Source organism: Falco biarmicus, chromosome 3 (genome assembly GCF_023638135.1).
Source record: "Falco biarmicus isolate bFalBia1 chromosome 3, bFalBia1.pri, whole genome shotgun sequence".
Taxonomy (NCBI): domain Eukaryota; kingdom Metazoa; phylum Chordata; class Aves; order Falconiformes; family Falconidae; genus Falco; species Falco biarmicus.
The window spans coordinates 107,830,154-107,850,664 of NC_079290.1; the positions used below are offsets into that span (position 1 = coordinate 107,830,154).

General features: G+C 43.1%; 1 protein-coding gene across 4 annotated transcripts; it reads left to right on the forward strand.

The window, feature by feature from the left end:
• The first annotated feature begins 1,808 nt into the window (after nt 1-1,808).
• Nucleotides 1,809-19,065, forward strand: LOC130145995 (cyclin-dependent kinase 11B). 4 transcript variants are annotated; one of them, XM_056331563.1, is made up of 20 exons: nt 1,810-1,924; nt 2,467-2,601; nt 3,271-3,386; nt 3,891-4,015; nt 4,577-4,715; nt 5,274-5,404; nt 6,558-6,680; nt 7,880-7,975; nt 8,087-8,215; nt 9,055-9,120; nt 9,727-9,902; nt 10,648-10,738; nt 12,367-12,488; nt 12,838-12,943; nt 13,379-13,500; nt 14,227-14,334; nt 15,329-15,445; nt 15,717-15,865; nt 17,416-17,605; nt 18,593-19,065. In XM_056331563.1, the coding sequence occupies exons 2-20, from the start codon at nt 2,491-2,493 to the stop codon at nt 18,683-18,685; spliced, it is 2,310 nt and encodes a 769-aa protein (XP_056187538.1). In that variant the 5' UTR covers nt 1,810-1,924; nt 2,467-2,490; the 3' UTR covers nt 18,686-19,065. The 4 variants fall into 4 exon arrangements, with proteins under 4 accessions (XP_056187540.1, XP_056187541.1, XP_056187538.1 ...); XM_056331564.1 differs by having other exon boundaries at nt 9,733-9,902; XM_056331565.1 differs by lacking the exon at nt 6,558-6,680 and having other exon boundaries at nt 1,809-1,924.
• The last annotated feature ends 1,446 nt before the right edge of the window (nt 19,066-20,511 follow it).

The window sequence follows — 20,511 nt, forward strand, 5'->3', positions numbered from 1 at the left end:
ATTGTTCCTTTCAAAAAAAATTCTGAAGTATTATTTTTGGCAAAAAAGCACATGCAGCTACAAAAACATTCAAATGGGCTTTTTGGTAACAAAATTAAATGAACCATCAAAATGAGCTGATTTTTTAATAATAATTTTAATAATTGCAGTGTGGCATTTAAAGCATGGATAAAGCGGTCTTAATGTCCAATAGGAAGTTACCAGTGGAGCTCCTGCGAAGTTTAAGCTCACGCTTACCTTTCCACATGTATTCTGGTAGCTTTAGTGAACTACTGCAAAGAGCAAAAAAATGTGTCCCAGGACACAGTCCCCCTGAAGAAGCCTGTCTTCTGTTTGAATAGCCTGTGCTTACTGTGGCTTCTGCTTACTTCGGGTGACACTCCCATATGTGACTGCTTCCTGGGGAATATTCCCCTAAAGATTGGAGTGGGAGGGAAATTTTTTTTTTTTTTTTAATCATTGTATATGTGATGTCTGTGGGTTTTTGTTTCTTTGTACTTCTACCACTTTTACAAAAGCTGTGGACTATGGGGTAGAGCTCTGTTTTTGGGTTTCCTTTTTTTTAAAAAAAAAAAAGGTTGGGTGGGGTTTTTTGTAGTTATGCTTTCAAAAATCTTAAGTGTAGTGGTCAGAAGTAGTCTGGTTTGCATTGTGTTTCTATTCTTGCTGGAAGACAGAAACAGAAGTGTCCGTCTGGTTGCCTAGCTCAGTTCTTATGTAAACCCCTTTATCAACTGAGTTTAATTTTAAAAGCTAGCAGGGTTTTGTCTTTTCTATTGCTGGAAAACTTTTTGTGAACCAAACAGGTGCGAGGAATTTGGTACTTGTAATTTCTGACACCTCTGAGCTTATTAGTGGTGGTTTAGCCCCACCGGGTTGGAGGCAGCGTGGTCCCCCTGTTTTCCTGGGAGTTTGTCTGCAGGGTGGTGATCTCGTGGACTTTTCCACACAGACTTCTTGGCCCTTGTTAGATTAAACAAACCAAACTCTTTCCTGTCCAGGGCAAGACTTTTCTTCCTCCAGTCATACCAGTAACTCTCCTTTGCCGTGGTTCTTGTTGGGGAAGCGAGGACCGAGGACCGTTTGTTCCGTGTTAAAATTTTATTGCGGTGTCACGCCCCAACTGCCCGCCTTTGCGTTGCTTTGTAAGGTGGCAGTGCGCTGGCCGGTTTATTCTGGAAAAGCTGGCTCCTGAAACACTCCGGGGTTCCTTTCAGCGACGTTGCTTCTGGCCGCCCCCCGGGCGCTGGCGCACTGCCCCAAGCCCAGCTCGGTGGGCGATTTGTTTCGACATTGGTCGCGCAGGGTCCTACAGGAACGGCACGTCCTCCTTGAAATGCCAAACCCTGAAATAACGTGGGGCCTGGCTGTGGAGCACAGACTTGCGGGAGCGAGGGGCTACTTGTGGCGGTCAGTGTCCCTAAAAGGGGTATTGCCTAGCGGGGGGGGGGGGGGATGGGATATGGGGGGGATGCACAAAGCCACCGTTCCCCCTGCGCTGTTGTGGCCGTGTCACTTCAACCTGCGCCGCGCCGGCTCCGCTTCTGCGGCCGATTCTCCGTCTCGGGGCTGCCCCCCCCCTCACCCCGCATCGCTGTCGGTCCCCCGCGGCGCCGCTGCCGTCACGTGACTGGCTCCGTGCCGGTGTAACGGGCGGGCGGGTCCCAGGGAGCAGCAACAACCCGGGGCTCACCCGCCATCCGGGGCGGCCCTGCGGCTGGCGGCTGGGCCGCGGCTCGGCCTCGCTGTTTGCCATCGGCCAGGCAGAGCGCGGCCGGTAATTCATGGATTAACGCCCGTCCCGCCGGGGATGGGTCCCGGCCCGGCCCCGCGCTAGCCGCCCGCTGACGTCATAAACCGGCGCGGCGGCGGAAGTGGCGCGTGAGGCCGGCGCTGCTCGTCCCAGGCTCCGGTAGCGGCGGCGGTGAGTGGGCCCGGCCGAGGGGGGGGGGGGAACCCGGCGGGGGCCGCCCTCCCCATGCCCCGCTCCCCGCTCTCCCTCAGCGCGGCGGCTCCCGGCGGCTCTCGGGGGCGGCGCGGGGCTGAGGGGAGCGGGGCAGGGGCGGGGCGGAGGCGCGGCCCCGGTGGCAGCGTCTGTGAGGGGAGCGGGGCCCGCAGGGCTGGGCCGGGGCGGGCGAGCGGGCCCGGGGGGGGGCCTGCGGGGCTGGGGGGGCCGGTCTGCGGGGCCCCTGGCGTGTCCGGCCGCCCTTGTCCCCCCCCGGCGGTGGGCCCCGGCCCCCTGTGCTGCCGGCGGGCGGCCCGTGGGGCTGGAGCGGGGCCCTGGGCCCGCAGCCGGGCTGTGTGCCCCCGGGGCGGGACAGGCCAGGCCAGGCCGCCCTCAGGGGAGTCCCGCTCCACTTTGCCTGGAGATGGTCTGTCGGGTGTTTGTCTGTATGTGAAAACGCATAAAAGATAACGTGGCTGCCATGGAATGTGTGGTTTCATTAATGCCCCGTTCTTTTTCAGAGTTGTTGTTTTTTTGTAACTCAAATGGGTGATGAAAAGGATTCTTGGAAAGTGAAAACTTTAGATGAAATTCTTCAGGAAAAAAAACGAAGGAAGGAGCAAGAGGAGAAGGCAGAGATAAAACGCATGAAAAATGTAAGCTACCCTTCGGGAAGCGAGTATTTCTAATGAAACCTGAGGAGCTCCAGTGCTTATAGCCTCTTTTTCTGAGAATGAGACTGCCTGCCCTGCCCACGGCATTCCTCTGCGCTCTCACATGTGTCTTGTGTGTGGTGTGGTCTGTGATTCCAGAGTTTGACAAAAATACTGTGCTCTGCTGAGATCTCACTGGCCTGACGTTGCAGCCTGTGCTTTGTTTCATAGTTATTGGTTAGAAAAGGTAGAGAAATGGATGTAACCAGAAGCTGCAGTTAAGTAACAGCCTTTCAAAGATTTTATAAAAGAGTGGGCTTAAGTAATTGTGCTTGAGTAACTTCTGTGTTACTACTTGTTTTGTACAGCTGTATACATAGTAATATGCTTTTCGAAAAACAATAGTCAACAGATACTCCTTAATCGTGGTTTAATTTTGCTTAGTTACATTGAATTTACAAAAATTCAGCTCTAGTTGCAATCAAACTGCATTTGGCTGCTTACAGCTGTGAAATCTCTGCATCATAAGTTAGTGTGCCTTCCTGGTGCAACCAGTTGAGGATGGCTTTTGAGCCAGGAATGGAAGAGTTGAGTACTATTTACATTCTTTCGTTTTGTGACATAAAAATTAATTGCGTTTTGATTTCGCCCTTTCTTGTGTTTCCGTCGCAGTCAGATGATAGGGATTCAAAGCGGGATTCTCTTGAAGAGGGGGAGCTGAGAGATCATCGCATGGAAATAACAATCAGAAATTCACCTTACAGGAGGGAAGACTCTATGGAAGACAGGTGAGAATAAGAGAATAACCTTGTTAGCTTAGGAAGAGTTACTGAACTGAACCTTCAGAATTACTGAGAAGAGGGTTTAAAAATACTTGAAAGGGAAAAGTTTAACTTCTTTAGCCTGCAGATGTGTCATCTGCTGGAAGAGCATGTTGAGGGTATTGGTTAAGGCTTAACAGTGTTCTGGTTTTGCTCGCTACCTAGGAATAAACCACTTTGCTCAAGATGCAGTTAAAGCAGGCCTGCTAAGTTCTCTTCGATGCTTAATTCATCCTCGGTTTGCTTGTGTATTACAAGCGTTTATAATAATAGCTCTCATCTGCGTGACTGTGATTTTCTGTAATGTGCTGTTACTGGCTTGTTTCAGGGGTAATATGGAAATGAGGTTTAATCTAAATAAAATAGGAAAAAAAGCATTCTTTTCAAAGTGGAGAAAAGAGGAAGTAACACACGGGTTATTTGACAGTACACGTAACCTTCCTGAGTTTCTTCATTTGTCTTGTATTTTAGAGGAGAAGAAGATGATTCCTTGGCTATAAAACCACCACAGCAAATGTCACGGAAAGAAAAAACCCATCACAGAAAAGATGAGAAGAGGAAAGAGAAACGTAGACATCGTAGTCATTCAGCAGAAGGTGGTTGTTACTACATTTGAGTAACATTTCTGGTAGCTTCTCAAGGTGAAGCCCAATGTAGAGAGTGAAATAATACCTGTGGACTAAAGAAAACGTGTCAGGTGGATCAGACAGAGAAATGGAAACTTTTGTTACTTCTTTGATTATGTTTAATGCCCTTACGGGAATGACAAGGGTGTATATGTGTTCGAGAGGACAGTGATTACTTTGGGACAGGGACACAAAATCTACTTTTACTCTTTGAAGTCTGTTAAGTGTACTGGCTTCACTGAGTGGGTGGGCTGAGCTATGATCTTTGTACCTGACTGTAAGGGAAAAAATACCCTTTCTAGAAACATTCATGTTGTATTCCTGTTGCTAACAGCCTTTTTCTATTTTAAGGCAAGTATTTGTGTAAGATGTTATGATTCTTTAATTTTCCAACACCCTTTCAGATCAGAATTTTTCCGTTAAGAAAATATTAGAGAACATGAAAATAGGTTACCTTTCTAATTTTGCTTTTTAAAAATAGGAGCACTAAGTATTTTGAAGAGTAACACTCCAAAATTTTTGTTTGTTTAGGGAAACATGCCAGAGTGAAAGAGAAAGAACGGGAACATGAGCGTAGGAAGAGACATAGAGAAGAGCAGGATAAAGCCCGTCGTGAATGGGAAAGACAGAAACGGAGAGAAATGGCAAGGGAGCATTCCAGGAGGGAGAGGTACATCCATGCCTCCCTCCTCTGTGACAAACCAGCAGAGATGAACAGCTTCCTCCTCTTAAGTCTCTCTAACCTTTCATTGTTCTGAAATGACAAAAAAATTCAGAGCAGAAGCTTATAAGGTCTGATGCCAGTGCCACGTTCCTATGAATGTGTTGTCTAACAAAAATTTGTTCTTGACGTGAATTACCTTTGTAAGTGGCTTCATTGCAACAGATACTTCTAGGTGATTTAATTGCCAGTGTTTTACTATTAATGAAGAAAAAAAAAAAAGGGTGAACCAGATTTGCATAGTATCGGGATTTATTAACTGAATTTGTTTAATTTCTGTTTAAATCCTGATAAATGTGCAGAAGCTTGTGTGTTTTAGAGCTCGTCGTCTTTGTCTTTGAAATGCCGATCAGCTGGAAAGCTATGTCTGTTTTTGATGTGCAGTCGTGGTATTGTTGCTGATGAAAGGGAATGGCCCTATAGTTTGTTGCAGCAGAACAGTTTTCCTTTACTTCATAAGCTGAATGTGTAGAGTCTGTAACGTAACAAAAACTAATTCTTTCCTAGAGATCGTCTGGAGCAACTTGAACGAGAACGAGAGAGAAAAATCAGAGAGCAGCAAAAAGAACAAAGGGAGCAAAAAGAACGAGAAAGGCGAGCTGAAGAAAGGCGTAAGGAGCGGGAAGCCAGAAGAGAAGGTAACTGTCTCTGTGTAAATGTTGTTTGGGCTCGCTATCTGCTGACACAGTGGTGGTATGGAGATACAGAAAGCGTACTTGGGTCAGTGCCAGAATGTAAAAAAAATGAAAGGGTGGGACGACGACTTCTATGTCCAGAGGGAAAAAACCCAAATCTGTTAAGTTGTACGCAGGGAAATAAAACAATGTCATATGCCTTAAATGTCACGGCATATAAATTAGTCACTAAGTCTTTCTTTGCCTCTCTCCATTAGTCTGGTTTCCTATAGAAACAAGATTCATGTAGTTGACATTGTCTCTGTGTGCGTGTGAGTGTATCCCTCATGATCCCTGTTGCTTCTGAACTCTTTGGCTGAGTCTAACACAATTTCATAGAGATTGAAGTCTCAAAATAAAATGTTTTAAGGATTTGGGGAAATAAATTGCAAAGGCAGGGAGAGACATCGTGGAAATGCTCCAGCCATGAAAAAGACTGTAGTGGGAATCAAGCGGGGAAGATATGCAACTTAAATTTAAACTAACTTCTGCACATGAACCCTCAGGTTGCATAGCATATCAGATACTTGCAATCTTAAGTTCAGATCACTTTTGGTTAAAGGATCTCTGTCAGAGGTAAAAATCAGGGCCCATTCGTGTGATCAGGCGAGGAATATTGTTCAAGAGTAGCAGAAGCCACCATATTTATAGCTGTTCTTTCTAGTTCAGCTCATACCAAACAGCTCCTTTTTGTCTATCCTAGCCTTTCATTTTAGTTACTTTTGTTGCTCTAAATGTTCTGTCAGCTCCTTCTAAACCTGATCTGGTTTTATTCTTTTATCTATCTTCCTGGTCTGTCTGCTTCTCTCTCTCTCTCTGGCATTGAAGCCTTAGTTTCAGGCTGTTTACTGTGGAATATGTAGGGCATCTTGCTTCTGTTTCCCAAGTGTGGCAGCACCTTTCTCAAAGTAGTACAAGCCCGTTTTTTATTATGTACGAGGCAAATTGTAGTCCTTTATTCTCCTAGGTACAGTTAGGTTCCACTTCCACTCTTCCCTACTACCCTCTAGTTTGTAAGGAAAACCGAAAATATGCAAAGCAGATGTTTGTGGCAGGCAGAAGTATTCTAATTAGGGCAGGGAGCTGTAACAATTTCTTCCGATTTTGTTTTCACTAGTTTCTGCACACCATAGAACAGTGAGGGAAGAATATGGAGACAAAGTAAAAATGAGACCCTGGAGTCGCAGCCCATTACGACAGCAGAGGGACAAGCTTGAGCAAGGAGAGAGCAGGAAACCAGGTAGCATTTGCCACTTTACAATGTCTTTGCCTGGGGGCTAGGAGGAGCTGCTCTGGGGTAGTGTCTTAATTTTTAGTGGTAAACATATATCCCTGGTACTCTTGTTGAAAGTGTTATATCTTCAGCCATATGTGTAATAGTATATTCAGCCATAGCGGCATAACCCTGGAGTATTCATCAATATGTACATACTTATGGTTTTCTAAAGCAATGCTGTTTTTTCCGGTAATTGTGCAAGTGACAAATAGAATTAATCTTTCCTTTGCAGTAGGAGGAGTGGTAATTTTAAAAGTTTCTAAGTGAGTTACTTCATTCAGTGATGAAAAAAGCAGCTGACTGAATTTTTACATTTTGCTAGTTTAATGCCCTCACAGATTAAAAAGGGATTCTTTACACTAGCTCCAGCTGGATTTATTCTTAGGAACTAAGTTAGCTTGAAAGGTTACCTTACAGGGATCAATCTAGTTTAAGCATCACTGATACTGTCATCTTGTAGAAGAAAATAAATACTCAAGGCAGTATTGTGGTGAGATGGTGAATTTTGTTTTCTAAGCCTGAAAACGGTCCTTCCCGTGCCTACAAGGTCCTAACCACGAGCAGAGAATTCACACAATCAATGTAAAAGCGGTTAAAGAAAAGCTCTGGCTGCCTTATTAATGTGTGTGGCTGTAAAAACAAGCATAACTATTTCAAGTAAGCTGATTGCAGAATGTAATCAGCTGAAATTCCAGGTGGAGGCAGGCACTAAGTCCTTCAAAGCGACTGTCTTAATTGATTAACGGTTCTTTGCATGTGCTAGTTCATGGTCATCCAGAGGGACTGCGTTAGAATAGTAAGCGCTGTATGTACACATGATAGTGAGGCTGTGTCGTGGCGATACTTGTTACCATGATACTTTTTTTTTTTTAAATTAATATTAGAGGGGCTTAGGCATATATCATGCTTAAAAAGAAAAGGTTAATATTCCACCGTTTTGGCTGTTGATCCTGCACCACTGCAGTTCAGAAAAACTGTCTGTCTTTCGAGCAGAGTGAAGTGGTTTTTTTTTCAGTAACATGGAAACAGTGTTATATACGGAATGTTCAGCACCAATCTGATGGCCAGGTGAAGTGAAGCAGTTACCTGGGCGTTCAGAGTCATTTATGAGTAGAAGTGATACTCAGTCAGCACCCTGTTTTTAATTTTTGTGGTCTTAACAGTCAAAGAAGAGAAACCAGAAGAGAGAGATCCTCTTTCAGACCTGCAAGACATCAGCGACAGTGAGAGAAAAACCAGCTCGGCAGAGTCCTCATCAGGTGATTAAGTGGAATTTAGTAGATGTAATTAATTGTACGGTTGTCTGTTGAGGAAACACTGTTGTTGGAGCGTGTGCCTACTTAGTTCTGTGTTTGATTGTTCCTGAACAGAATCTGGATCAGGCTCAGAAGAGGAGGAGGAAGAGTCTAGCAGTGAAGGTTCTGAGGAAGAGGGAGAGGAAGAGGAGGAGGAGGAGGAGACGGGGAGCAATTCTGAGGAAGTGTCTGAGCAGTCAGCTGGTGAGTCTGGTCCTAAAGCAGGGCCTAGAACGGTGTGTTGCGATTTTCTTTGTTTCTCATTCTGTATTGTTTTATTTGAACATTCTCCTTTTCTCTTAGTCTAGGATAGGCTGAGACCTCACAGGTCAAGATAACTAAAAAGAAAAAAAACAAGTACAAGTCATATTCTGTCCTTTTATATAGAGGTAATACCCATTATTCGTCTAAGATGCCAGATTAGAAAACTGAAAGCCATTTTTGTCTTCCTAAATGGTGTAAGGCTAACAGTTTAAGTCATTCCATAACATAACAAATATTCTGTAGAGAACAATTCTGCACTGATTTGGGGGGCGTGTGTGTGAAATACAAATGTATCTGTCATTTTGAATTATTTTCAGTTGCAAATTTCAGGGTTTTTTTTTCATGCCAGTACAAGTAAATGTATGTCAGAAAGGGTTAGTAAAAACATATACTTACAGCTGTTCTAATTAGTAAAGGAAAGGCGCAAAAGCATGCTTTGATGGCTGGGTGGTGTTTTTTTTAAAAAATCAATTATAGTTAATAAGCATAACTTCAATTATGAACAGATAGTCATATGTTTCCCGACTTAATTTATTCACCTGCCCCCATCCCCAAATTCCAGATAATTGGTAAGAATCGTGTTCCCTGCTGGAAGCTGAAAGGTGCAGTTTTGAATTAGGGGAAGCATTTGCTTTCTAACCGAAACAAGGTCACTAACTAGATAGTGAAGAAGGTAAAGAAGGCCTGGCAAGTTAGAAAAGCATTTCCGTAGTGATCTGCCTGACAAGGGACTGCAGGAATGTTGACTTTGTACAGCTGAACTTGATTCTGTTTTGCAGAAGAGGTGAGCGAAGAAGAAATGAGTGAAGAGGAGGAACGGGAGAATGGAAACCACATCCCAGTTGGTACAATGCAAATACTGAATATTTAAAGAAGTGTTTGGCTGAATTTTTGCAGCCTAATAAATCTGTTTCTCAAATATTTAAAAATATTTTAAAAGTATTTCTTGTGGCAATTTTGCCATCATTCTAAAATACCCCATATTTGGCATTTTGGGGCCATTCTCATGTCAGAATCAGAAATTCCTTGATGTCTGTTCCAAGGTCTATGTTTAGAGGAAATCAGATGCTAGTCGAACGAGCTGATGTTTCCTTCTTTTTCATTTTGGGTCTCTTATCCTGTCCTCTCCTCAAAAACTTTGCAATCAGAATGAGATCTTCTGGGTCACTTTCCCCTTTCATTCTGTTAGGGTAAAGATTTATTTTTCTGACATGCGATATTTAATGCTGGAGATTGTATGTACACGACTGTAAACCGGTTCTTGACAGCATCATCTGTGCAAGGAGGAGGAATCTGGCTTCTCGTTGGTCTGTACTGACACAGTACCGTAAGCTGTGTGAGCTGCACACCCGCCTCCTGTAGTGCTCAGGCTTTCCCTACCCTTTGTCTAAAGCTGAACTTCCTTGTTCCAAACGGCTCCCTCTTTCCGTGACTGATTCTGACTTTTAAAGTTACAGAGTCGAGGTTTGACCGAGATTCGGCGGGAAGCGAAGTAGAAGAGGAGGAAGTGGGGGAGGGCACCCCTCATTCCAATGCCATGACGGAAGGGGACTATATTCCTGACTCACCAGCCTCCTCCCCCATTGAACTGAAGCAAGAGCTGCCCAAGTACCTTCCTGCGCTTCAGGTAGAGGATCGCTTAAAGGATCCTTGGGAATACCATGGGCGCACAGATTTCCCTAGCGGCTTGCTTAACATCGTGAACACGCATTTGAGCATGAGGGAGTATATGGGCAGAATACACTTTGCTGACTCGGCGTCACAAAATTACACATTTATGTGTGAAATGCTGCTGTCTTGCGTTTGATGAGGCAAAAATGTGCACGGAGCACACATCTTTTAGATACAGAGGATGTCATAATACATTTGATACTCTGGTATCTTGGTATTGCTGTCTGAAGATACGTACTTGTGAGAGAAAAGTTCTGTTAACGTGCATAGAAACTGGTGGGGGGTTATTCTTTTTGTAGCCAATGGAAAAGTGTAGAAATATGAAGAGGAAGCATATTTTTGTTAATTGAACTATGTGAAAGTATCAGTCTAAGGTGCTGAGTTGCCACCTTTGCCGTTGTGGCAGAAATCTCTTTACTCTGTGCAAAAGGGAACGAGTGAAGACTTAACGAAATAATGGAGTTAGGCTACTAAAACACAGACAATGTCCAGGATTCCTTTAGAGATCCAAGTAGGAAAAAAAACCCAAACTACCAAAGATACCATTCTCACGTGGCGTAGCCGTATTGTTGAATTTGTTTGGTAAATTTTAATTATCCCTGTGAAGTTGCTGAGGTTTACCATATGTCTTCTCAGAAACAAGCAGCGAAACCCTCCCCCAGATGCTGGAGAAGTAAATGTCCGTCTGTCTGTTTTTTCAGGGGTGTCGTAGCGTGGAGGAATTTCAGTGTCTGAACAGGATTGAAGAAGGAACGTACGGTGTAGTGTACAGAGCGAAAGACAAGAAGACTGGTTAGTATAAGTGGTAGCCGATTATTATCTTCACTGTATTTAAGGCTGCAGTTGTATGCGAATTCTGGGTCTGAGTTTTTCATTGATGAACAAAAATCTGTCTAAAATACTTCCTTCTTTACGAAGAATAATTCTGCTTTTTTGTAGGGGGTGGGCTTTGACATAGGGCTTCACTTGCAGCTCTTGGTGTTCAGCAGTAATCCCTATATTGGCTGTGCTGGTGGAGAACAATTAAAACACTTTCAGTTTTTGGCTCCAAAGGCAGTTACTTCTGGCTCGAGATCTGCTGTAGGTAGTTACCAGGTTGGAAGTTTTCAAAACTTGATATAAACATTCCACCAGGCGTCACTGTAAGCGCAACTCCTGATTAAAGCAGCGGTTGGTGTGCAGTGAGTCTATACTGCAGTGTTTTGTTGTAGAAAGAAATGTCGGTCATCATTTTTAAAGCTCCTTCTCAAGTGTATTTATCTTTTTAAAACTTGGTCTCTTTGCTTATCTGGTTTGTAACGGCAAGCGTCTTGAAGAAATTACTGCATTTTCTACGAGTGGTGCAAGAGCCAACCATCAGGTCGTTTATATGTTCTTCTTCCATGGCGATTCCTCAAGTTAAAGAAATATTTGGTAGTTTAACAAAAATAGTGATATTACTGCAGCACACTTTTTTTTTTTTTTTTTCCTGGAAAAAGAGAAGGTACAGCAAGATACGATCTGCTCTTTTGGCTCTGACCTTGGTTTCCCTGTAGTGTTGCCGTCACTAGTGATGCATTCCTTTTTAGCAAGCTGGTCATTTTCAAGGCGAACTGTAACGCAGTAAATTAAATATCTGCAATTTTAAATTGAGTTGGCAGATGGTGAAGAGAGCTTGTAAAAAGAACTATGCTCCAAAGCAGACCTTGACAGAAAATAGAGTTATTCTCAGGTTCCAACTGACAAGCTGTGATTTTGGTGACAGGTTTAAAGTTCTGGATGCCTTGGCTCCTCTCTTTATTTTAGAATAATGTGCCCAGTTGTCTCCTGTGGCGAGTGGAAGTATACAGCTGGCGTCGTGCTCTCTCCGAGTTCACTTGTTTACTCAACAACTACCATGAGCTCATTTTCCTTTTCCTTCTCTGTCTTGGGGCCCACTCTGAGAATGACGTAACCATTATTCTCCACAATATCTTCCAAACCCAGATGTATTTAAATCATTCCCTTCAGTAATGTTTTAAATGGCGTCTTGGTTTCCAGTCGGGTCTTTAAACAGAGGTAAATTGCGTTTGAGGCATTCCTGTCTGCTGTTTTACCTGCCCAGCTGTGGCGAGGGGGTTAGAGTTAAATGCATTTTTCTTTAGTTTCTTTCCAGAGGAGTTATACTGGGATACACTGAAATTCATGGTGCAGCTTTTGGATTGTTGTTTTGGATTTCCTTCTTTAAACTTGGCGATCTTGTGGTGGTGGTGGTGGTGTTTTTTGGCTTTACTTTATTAATGTGAGACTGGTGCTTTTCTTGGTTCAACATAACGTCTTGAATAATGGTGTCCATTCAAATAAATTAGTGACAGAACACCGGGGGACCTCTTCACGTGCATTTTATTTTATCTCCCATATGTGTGATGGGAGATCTGGAGTTAATTCTGTTTTCTTTGCAGATGAAATTGTGGCTCTGAAGCGACTGAAAATGGAAAAGGAAAAGGAAGGCTTTCCCATTACTTCTCTGAGAGAAATAAATACTATTCTGAAAGCACAACATCTAAATATTGTCACTGTCAGAGTAAGGCCACAGTCTTCTATTTCAGACGTATTTTTGTTCTTGAAATATTGCCTCTTGGCTTTTAGAATGCCTTATGAAAATGTTAGCATTCGTAACAGAGCTTGTTTCTGTAAACAGCTGTATACTACCCATAAAACTATACAGACATTACCTGTCTCCACATAATCTCATGTTTTGCAAAAATGAGCTGTTTGTTGGGGGTATTTTATAGAATAAAGATATTTTTCTATGGATTTTGTGACCCATGGCAGGCGCCACTTATCCTTTTGCCAGTAGATTTCTAAAATGCATTTTTGCATGCTTTTTTAATACCGTGTGCTTGTTTTGATCATTTGTTTCTGTGTTTTAGGAGATTGTTGTAGGTAGCAATATGGATAAAATCTATATCGTAATGAACTACGTAGAACACGATCTCAAGAGTCTGATGGAAACAATGAAGCAACCGTTTCTACCAGGTACTGTTTGCCATAGTCTCTTACAGATCTCAGAACTGCAAAGCTGGCCAAGACAGAGCTCGGTGTCTTCGGGCTGTAGTGATGTCAGAGAACTGGTTTTGTTCGGTGACGTGTATTGCCTTGGGACGTCCTTTGCGTGTTCTTTGGAACAGAGACTTCACTGCTTTTTCTCTGTTCAGTCTGACTTTTTGAGAGGTGTTAATTTCCGAGCGTTACTCGGATGCATTCCAGCTATCCAAATTAATTTTGCTTTATCGGCAGCTCTGTGGGTTTAACTGCTCTCGTTTTGTGACATGTTTTTATGGTGCAGTCTGTCCCCTGCTTTTAAGTTGACATCCCTTTCTTCCCCCTGCCCCTTTCTGGATTCTCCAAACAAAAAAAAATTATTAAAGATTTATTCTCTTAAATGCATTTGGCTTCTTTTTATCGTTTCAGGTGAAGTGAAAACCTTGATGATTCAGTTACTGCGAGGAGTTAAGCATCTTCACGACAACTGGATACTTCACCGAGACTTGAAAACGTCTAACCTGTTGCTCAGTCATTCAGGCATTTTAAAAGTAAGAATTACATGAAATTTACTTATGAAAAAGTTTGGATTGCAGAATTGCACTTGCCTTACAGCTGTGCCAGGAGCTCGATGGAACGTTCTGCTGCAGCTGTAAGGTTTATGCTAGGATGTGATCAGTAAGGGTGGGCTAGTGGATACTGAATTCCTTACAGCGGGACTGCACTGAGCAGTGTTCTCTTCTTGGTGGTGCAGCAAACCAGAAGCGTGACAGTGGCATTTACTTTTTCTGTATCAGCCTCACAATGTTTGAACCGGGATTGTTGCTCTTTCAACCTGAGAGATTGTGAGGCTTAATGGAGAATATAAATCTCTGTGGTATCGCTGAACTGTGCAGTTACTGGTGGAGGTGGAGATTTTCTTTACAAAGAAAAAGTCTTTGAAGTTGCACGCTTTAAAAATCTCACCTTTCACTGACAACTGCAAAGTTGAAGTCAGCTTCTGCTGTTGTTGGGCTTTATTTTCCCCCTGTCCTATAAACTTTCTGTCAAGGTGATCAGTACTGGGAGCTCGTTACTTGGCCTCAAGAAGTCAAAAAAAAACATTTTTCCCTTCAGTGGGAAACCAAAGGCAGGCCCACGAGAAACGGCGTACTCCACGTGGCTGTTGTTGAAGGTGGAAGCCATGCGATAGCCAGCGTGGCCCACGCGTGTCGGCACTGACAGCGAACGGTGTGGTCAACGTTGGGAATATTGCTCGTTGCCAATTTTTCATTTAGGTTGGAGATTTTGGACTCGCCCGAGAATATGGATCCCCGCTGAAGCCTTACACGCCCGTGGTGGTGACGCTTTGGTACAGGGCTCCAGAGCTGTTGCTTGGAGCTAAGGTATGTTTCTCCTTGTTCCTCTGGCTGCTGGAGGAATGACTCTCCACAGTAACCTGTATGAGTATGCTTGATTCTCTTGTTTTGATTTAGAGATGGAAATTCTGAACCTTCAGCATGATCTTTTCTAGTAACACAGCTAAAAAGGTCCCGTCTTCCACAGAGGAAAGGTGGGTGGGTGATGGATCAAGTGTTTCTCCTTTGGGATGCTGATGTGGTAGTGCCACTGCACTTCTCACGGATAAGTGCAAACTGTCACTGTCATCTTAGGCAGCTGGATTTTTCTTTTAACCTTAGTCAAAAATTTGTGACATCTGAGAGCAGAACAAGGTACGAGCAGAACAAGGTACTAGCAACACTCTGGCAACGTTCCCTACTGGTTACTTGTTTCCTAACTGAAATCTGGATGCAATCAGGAGCATTCTGTAGGGCTCCAGTGACAAGAACCATGCCAGTAAAAAAATGCTGCACTACCACCAAAAAAATGGCTGCAAAAGTGAAAGAAGCCCTATGCTATCTTTCAAAGGTGTTCTTGGAGCAGCAGTGGCTACATTTAAGAAAAGAGGTGTGCCGTGGAGAGCAGGTTTGGTACCCATAACCTGAGATTATTGTTGTAGCAAAAGAAGGGCCAAGGATCTGTGTGAAAGAGAGTGCAAGGTCGAGTGCTTTGCTAGTTCGTGCTGCTCTGTGAGTGAAAAAGAATGGCAGCGTTGTGGAGGCTTCGTTTCATCCTGTAGTATTTGTGTGTATGGGTATTACTCGTCATTCACAGCAATTTTAACTTCTAAATAAATACAGTTGAGACCTTGGGTGTTGGAGTGATCAGATGTGTTCTGTTCAGAATGGTAGAATCCTTAAAAAAAAAACAACTTAAACACAAACCAAACCCTCAAATAAAACCCCAAACTGGAAGAACAACACACCCCATGCCCACCTCCCCCAGACAACTCAGTGTGAGTATCTTACTGGTTCTATAAGGTATATTTCTTCTTTTCAGGAATATTCGACGGCGATAGACATGTGGTCCGTAGGGTGTATATTTGGAGAGCTGCTAACGCAGAAACCGCTGTTCCCAGGGAAGTCAGAAATTGACCAGATTAACAAAGTTTTTAAGGTAATATTTTTAACACCTTTGGATTCTGACTGGTTTTAAAGCCAGGTAATTAGAGCAGTAAGAAACTGAAAGCGCTTGTTGCTCTTTGACAGAGATTCAGCCTTAATAAAGGGCTTACTACTCTTGTTTTACAATACTTACAGTAGGCTAAGACCATGATTTGTGTTTTGTCTGTTTTCTCAGTGCTTACCAACTCCTGTAGCTACATAATGAGTAAGCAGAAGAGTTACGCTCTAGAATGAGTTTATTAAGGAGATGTTTTAATTTACAGGATCTGGGTACTCCGAGCGAAAAAATCTGGCCTGGTTACAATGAGCTGCCAGCAGTAAAGAAGATGACGTTCACGGAATATCCCTATAACAACCTACGCAAGAGATTTGGAGCCCTCCTCTCTGATCAGGGGTTTGATCTGATGAACAAGTAGGTGCTAGCTGCGCGCCTGTCCCTGGAAAAGCTGTTCACATGCTGTGGTACTGGTGGAAAATGACGTGTAGTGAAGCATGGTATTTCAGTGCATTTAACCTGGTCAAGACATGCCTGATGCCTTTGAAGTTTCTGTGACATTCCTTGCAATGCTATTCCTCACTCTCCCAACAGCTTTATTCAGTGTGCCATGCTCTTAACACCTGCTGTTAAACCTCAGTCCAAGGTTGTTCTCGCACACCTATATCCAAGAAGAACAAAAAAGGTTTTAGTAGTAGTTTTAGCTCATTCATGTCATGTGTAATTACGTGGCGAGTCAGCTATCGTGTTCTGCTGATGGATCTTATTAAAACAATTAAATTACAATTGAAAAAAGTAGTATATTCTAGAGATCATATTAAAGAATTAGGAAAACAGCAATCTTGGAGGTTTTCCTAGGTTTTCGAAGTTTGCAAGCTCGGTCACATTGGATGTTCTGGCAGTCCTTTTAACTAACTCTGCTGGTGAATTCTGATCGCATTCCGATTAATTTTTCTTTAGAAGGTGGACAGTGGCTTTGAGAGATTTTTGTTCCCCTCCCTCCCCTAATATTTCCTTTAAATTTTGTGACATGAAGTAGGGGAAAGTGAATTTCGGATCTTACTTAGAACTTGTCTCTGTTAAAAAAATCTAAATTAAAAAAAAAATACTTAAAAAAAAAAAAAAAATTCAAGTCTTTCTAATTTTTAACAGTTATGCTGCTCCAGATTTTTGAGTGAGTTGTGAATAATTTATTGGAAGTTAGGTCCAAGCATAACTTGTCTTAATAAACATAGATATCGCATCAGTGTCATCTACTTAATTGCTTTGGTTATGACAGGGCTATCGGGCCTTTGTTATTTTGGGTAACAACAACAATACTGTAGTATTCGTGTAGGTCTGGAACTTGCAAAAACGCATGAGTAAGTGTACGTTGGTCAGTGGAACTCGTTACATGCACAAATCTTGGATATACAAATGTTTATGTAGTCAGGGCTCAATACTGTTTGGTAGGATGGACAGTACAGGAAAACGTATTTCTGTATTGTGAAAGGTTTAAAATAATGAAATACAGGTTGTGCAGGTAAGTTACACTATATCCCAGTATTTTGCAGTGTATCAATGTAATCTAAGTTGTCTTCTCTAAAAAGCAAAACAGCATTGTAAAATACTTTAATTGACCCGTCCTGGGCTGCCTTCTGAGCTGTATCTGACTACCCCGGGGTTCTGAGGTACCTAATGATGCCGCTGAACAGATCCCTACAAAAGCACCTTTTGAGATGTAGTTCCAGCTGCGGTTCCTTTAATTAATTACAGGTTCATGTAGGAAGCATGCTTTTCAAATCAGCTAGCTGTGTTAGCTTGCCCAGATGTCAGCAGTCGTACCCATTAATAGAAATCTTTGTTAAAAGTCAAAAAATTCTGCATTGCATTTCTGAAGAATGTATAATTCTGGGACTAAAACTTCTCTTCTTTCTGCCCCTGTCTCTTTCCTTCCCTACTTCACTGTCTTCCTAAATTCTTCTCAGCTTTCTGACCTACTACCCAGCCAGAAGAATTACTGCCGAAGATGGTTTGAAGCATGAGTATTTCCGAGAGACTCCCCTGCCGATTGACCCCTCCATGTTTCCCACCTGGCCAGCGAAAAGTGAACAACAAAGGGTGAAACGTGGCACCAGCCCGCGACCACCTGAGGGGGGCCTTGGCTACAGTCAGTTGGTGAGCACAGCTCGTGTTCTCGGGCGGGTCCAAAGCCTGGGTTTGGCAAAGCTCATGTAGGTGGCATCTGTTAAGTCTTCTGGGGCTTGGAAAAAAAGACACGCTGGAAGTCCAGCTTTCCCTCTTCCCTTTGCAAAGGGCAGGGCCAGTTACCGGTGCATTCCCAGAATCACCATTTCCGTACATAACCTGAGAAGGAAATGATGCCTGGTTTTACCACAGTGCAGAACACTTTTTCTGTTGGAAGCGTACGTTGTTTTACACTTTCAGCTACACTTTTCAAAGCTGCATTATTTATTTTTGCAAAAATCCAACGCCGGGTAAAGTTACGTGCATCTTGTGGCTAGGAACAGTCTCCTTTTCCCAGGATTTGGAGAGGAATTCCCAGAAAGGCAAGGCTGGTGTTCCTTCTGGCCGTGGGGCTTGTGCTGCCCGTTTTGATGAAAAGCCAGCTGCAAAAGATGCCCTTGGAAGTACAGCATGTTACAGTCCCAGGTGCCTTAATTGTGTCAGCCTTGTAGCGCTATCTCCGTGTCTCAGCGTAGCCGGAAGGCACTGCGCCCTATTGAACAGATGAAGTAGCCTTTAAGGTTTATTTAGCCTTGATTATTCAGGGTATAGAAATTAACACCGAGGGTACACAGAGTGTGTTTCATCAGACACTCACTAGTTGTACCTCACACTTATACAGTGTGTGCCACGTTATTTTTTCGTTTCACATGTGCAGTCCAGGTATACAAAGGGGGAATACACTTGAGAGACCTTCAGAAAAGAGAACTTTTGAAATAGCAATATTTAAAGGTCACTAATAATGCTCTGCATCAGCCTTAGCTAATGATACAATGAAATCAAACGTTTGTTTTTCATCTCCTAGAGATACTTTATTTTCTTGTTGTTGTTTTAATTTTTGTGTTGGAGAAGTAAACGCATCTGCTTTTACTTCTATCAGACACTGGCTGACAAATGAATTGTGATTGGTTTTCACAGGGTGACGATGATTTGAAAGACACGGGTTTTCATCTGACCACCACAAATCAAGGAGCATCTGCTGCAGGACCTGGTTTCAGCCTCAAGTTTTAAACTCAACATGAAAGAGGGGGAGGAGGAGGAAAAAAAAAAAAAAGAGAGGAAAAAAAAAAAAAAAGGAACTGTTCGTGTGAGTGGATTTCTGAGTGCCCCAGTTCTGTTCTTCGCGTCAGGGAGACTAGATGTTTTTCACAGGCAAAAAGTCAAATGTCATCACAGATTCAAAGGCAAGATCTTGCTGGGTGTGGAGGATAACTGCTGCATTCCATTAGAGGACTGGAATTAACCTGAAAAGCCAAGGATCATTACAAAATTTGACAAAGGAAAACTTGAAGTACAATCCTGGAACAGTTCTCCTGTTTTATTTTTTAGGGTTTGGTTTGTTTTGTTTCCTTGTAAATTTGTAGAATTAAAATACATTTTTATTTGTTTAACAGTGTGAAGGATTTCATTTCTTCACATGCAGGAAACTTGGATGTTGGTGGCATTAAGTCTTCTAGAGTGGAAACTTATTCCCCCCAATCTCTGCTGGCACTATTACAGCATATTGTCAGCCTGGACAAACTTTTTTTTAAAAAAAGTAGTAAATTGTTTGTGTCTGAATATAGTTAGGGCAAAAACTGTAACAGTTCTGATGTTTCTTTCCTGTTGCGTGCCTTGCAGAGAGCTAGGCGGGGTTGGGCTCGATACTCACTGGCAATATTTTTGGGTGCACTACTGAGCTGGATGCTGTTTGATGTGTTGTATACGTGTATTTACAATGGCACTGGTGCAAAAGTCGTCCTCTATTGTTTTCTAAATCAGATTTATATGGAGACTTGAAACTTTATTTTCTGTAGAAAGTTCTTTTCAATACGCCCTTTTTCCATAAAAAGAAGAGCTTAGCTTTGCTGATTGTATAATGCCGTATTCCAGTCCTTTCTCGTAAGATAAAAGACCAGAGGAATCATGTTGGAATATCACGTCCTTTTGAGTCTGATTTACATTGTTATTCTTTTCTGAGAACAGGAAGATTTGGAAAATACTGGGGTATTTGTGCTGTCAGGACTGGGCACCAGTCCAGTAAAAAGATTGACTTGAATTGTAAACGTGCTAGCCGTTTCAGTACATTTTTAAGAGGTTTTCTGGATAACGGCCTTGGAACTGGAACGTGGATGTACTAAACTGGTCAGTTTTGTAACCGGTAGGGTTGGTGTTTGCTGTGGAGGAAGGCGGAACTCTTTTCTCTTTAGGCCCGAGGGGTGGTTGCCTAGTACTGAAGGAGAACCAGTTCTGTTCCTAGTCTGGGAACGGAAGCGTGCGTGATTTTAGCAAGATTCCACCTAGGCGGAGCGTGATGACCCCCTGGCTGGATGCAGGGCTTCGCAGCAGCCCACAGCCCACGGAGTCCCGGCAAGGAGCGCCGTTTCGCCGCAGCCCGCGCTGAGCGCTGAAGGATTCACCCACAACCGCCTGGTGTGTGTTTCATGCTGTAAAATGATTTCCTTCCTTGGCGTTGCAGCCAGCGCGGGCATCACTGGAAGATCCCTGTTCCTGACAAAAAGGATTATGCATCTAAGTGGGGGAAGCTTTACTAAACAAAGAAAACCTAACGCTGGATTGCAATGGAAATTTAATACTGATATGAGATGTGCAACTCCATTTTGTATTTTATTTTTTTTTTTGTAGAAGGGAAGTACCGGCTCTCCGGCATAGTGCAGCATTGTTCGGTTACTGCAGCTGGGCTTTTCTTTTGTCTCAATTCTCTGTTAGTGCGTAGCGTGCTTGCCTTTTGTGATCCTGAACTTAACTGGCTATGCAGAGACGTGTTTGAAAGTTTTATACTATGCTGTACTTTCAGCTGTGGTGGTGAAACTGTCTTGGAACAGAGGGGAATTTTA

Bases quoted from the DNA above. Each gene is read 5' to 3' on its own strand.
- LOC130145995 (XM_056331563.1), top strand. From the start codon at position 2,491: ATGGGTGATGAAAAGGATTCTTGGAAAGTGAAAACTTTAGATGAAATT. The intron at 10,739-12,366 runs GTTAGTATAAGT...TTTTCTTTGCAG, and splicing joins AGCGAAAGACAAGAAGACTG to ATGAAATTGTGGCTCTGAAG. The intron at 13,501-14,226 runs GTAAGAATTACA...TTTTTCATTTAG, and splicing joins GTCATTCAGGCATTTTAAAA to GTTGGAGATTTTGGACTCGC.